Source organism: Hirsutella rhossiliensis, assembly GCF_020360975.1.
Source record: "Hirsutella rhossiliensis strain HR02 chromosome Unknown scaffold00008, whole genome shotgun sequence".
Lineage (NCBI taxonomy): Eukaryota > Fungi > Ascomycota > Sordariomycetes > Hypocreales > Ophiocordycipitaceae > Hirsutella > Hirsutella rhossiliensis.
Genome location: NW_025408674.1, coordinates 464473 through 466844, shown reverse-complemented (window position 1 = coordinate 466844; position 2372 = coordinate 464473). Strand labels below are relative to the sequence as shown.

At 50.8% G+C, this 2372-nt stretch overlaps 1 protein-coding gene across 1 annotated transcript; it reads left to right on the top strand.

Annotated features, from left to right (window-relative positions):
* Positions 1-1547: 1547 nt before the first annotated feature.
* On the top strand, positions 1548-2372 carry HRG_07309 (uncharacterized protein; the record flags this gene model as incomplete). The annotated part of the gene is made up of 3 exons (XM_044865780.1): positions 1548-1562; positions 1646-2269; positions 2349-2372. 3 exons carry the CDS (start codon positions 1548-1550, stop codon positions 2370-2372), a joined length of 663 nt encoding a protein of 220 aa, XP_044718744.1.

The following is a 2372-nucleotide window of genomic DNA, read 5'->3' as shown; positions in this document are numbered from 1 at the left end:
TATCGCTTCGATTTGCCAACCCGAAGCAACATACGATTGTTCCGTTGCGGCACGCCCAAGAGCCCGTTAATACCGACTTCAAGGCTTTGAACAAGCGGATTGAATGGCAGATCAACAATCCCGACCGTGGCCTATGTTACATACCCATCGATCTCGAGAGCGCGAAGATCTTTGTGTTCACCGATGGATCATTCGCCAACAATAAGGATTTAAGCTCTCAAATCGGCTTTGTGATTATCATCGCCAATGAGACCGCGCAATCAACCGATTCATTTTCCATCCGCGGAAACATTCTTCATTGATCTCAACTAAATGCAAGCGCGTTACTCGAAGCGTTCTTGCATCAGAGATCTATGGATTGACATCGGGCTTCGATCTCGCATTTGTGATCAAGCAAACGGTCAATACGATCGCACAACGCCTTGATCTGAAGCAAATCCCGCTCGTCATTTGCACAGATTCATATAGCCTCTATGAGTGCCTCGTCAAACTTGGCACCACAACAGAGAAGCGACTCATGATAGATATCATGGCGCTGAGGCAGGCATATGAATCAAGGGATATTGCGGAAATCCGTTGGGTCAACGGCGCAGATAACCCTGCCGATGCTATGACGAAGGCATCACCAAACAGCGCCCTCACGCAGTTTATTAGCGACAATCAGCTAAACGTGAGGGTGGAAGGATTCGTTCATCGCAATAACACAACAATTCTCGACGAGATTTAATCGGTTTTTTTCGTTCCCTTCTTCTGCTTTACCGTCGTTCTTTTATTCCATTCACATTAACGAGGAGATCCTCGTGTCCATATTCCAACGTGGGACCGATGGAATCAGCTAGCGCATCCGGCGCTCGAAATGCGGCCCATGATGGCGTGTGGCAGAACACACCCAGTGTGGGGGAGGGAGAGCTACAGTCAGAGCACACTATCCAACATAGTGATGCATCGTGGTAGGAGTTTGTTGGTGTTCTTGTTCGTGTTTTTCCTATCTCATCTTAATTCGCTGTGTTTGGTGTGTTTTTGGTGGATTGATTAGTGCGCGATCATCGATTTAGAAAGAGGTTCCAGTGTTGGATCCACCTGTGCACTAGGCACCGATCGCGCACGTATAACTAATCGACCGCGCTAGTCACGTGCGAGTAAGAGGTGAGACACAGGGAGGAAGGTCTTTGCACACAGTTTGTATGGGACACGTTTCCCTAGTTACACAAGATATAACCAATTGAACCAGTTCGAATAACCTCACTGCAGTGAAGAGCCTGTCCACAGTGTAGTTATTTGAGACGCCGAAATGCATATCCAACCGTCACCTGTCCAAATATCCGTGAAGGCTGCAAGGGCTGCGCCATGGTTTGCATGCGTCTCGAGTGATCGGAGCCGCTGGAGCAATTCTTCCAGCTCTTCCCCCCAACTCTCTATGACTTGTTAATTTCGCATTTCTCGTTCTCTTACACGCTCACAGATATTCTACTTGGAGACGCTTATTTTTACAATCCTTTCCCGTTCATTAGTCAAGGAGGGCGGCCCCAAACAAGCTTGCAAGCCAAATGTCAACCCTCGCGGTAAGTGACATCAACCCAGGTGATACCGTAGACTGGAACGGCCTTAACTAACAGCAGAGTCCCTTTCTCTTTCTCTGCTCTAGCGCGAGAACAAATTAGCCCGAATTCGAGACAACCAGAGGAGATCGCGCGCCCGACGGAGAGAATATGTCCAGGACCTCAAACGGCGACTCAGAGAATACGAGACTCAGGGCATCGAGGCCTCTACCGAGGTCCAGATGGCCGCGAGAAGAGTAGCCGAGGAGAACAAGCAGCTCCAGGAGCTCCTCAACAGGCATGGCATTAGCGACGACCAAATAACCCGTTTCTTGCAGTCGGGCACCTTGCCACTTGATTCCAACCAAGGCCAACCCTTTCACGCCGAAGACCCTAGTGCCGCTGTCCAGTCGCTACAACGGCTCCTGATGCCGCGACAACTGGCCAGTCTAGATGAAGACTTCTCCTATATTTGTCGGGACAGTCGATTCGGAACCCTCCACCACCGAGGGTCGACGACAAGTTCGTCCGTCTGGGAGCCGTCGCAGCTCGTGACGTCCTCGTACGGCTATCAACATCACATGGGCATGGCTACTGCAGTCATGGAATCGGCTGTTCATTCTCCGTATCCACCGACAACCCCATTGAGTCGCGCGAGCACCACGCGACAAGGCTGCGTCTATGGCGGGCAACCGTCCCCGTCGATGCACGACAGTCCCGGCCAAGCCATGGTAACAACACAGCCTACGTCTACTGGCGGCCGTACGGTAATGCACTTGCATTATTCTGTGCCGACTTATCCAAACGCAGTGGTACCGCATTATGATTCCCTAG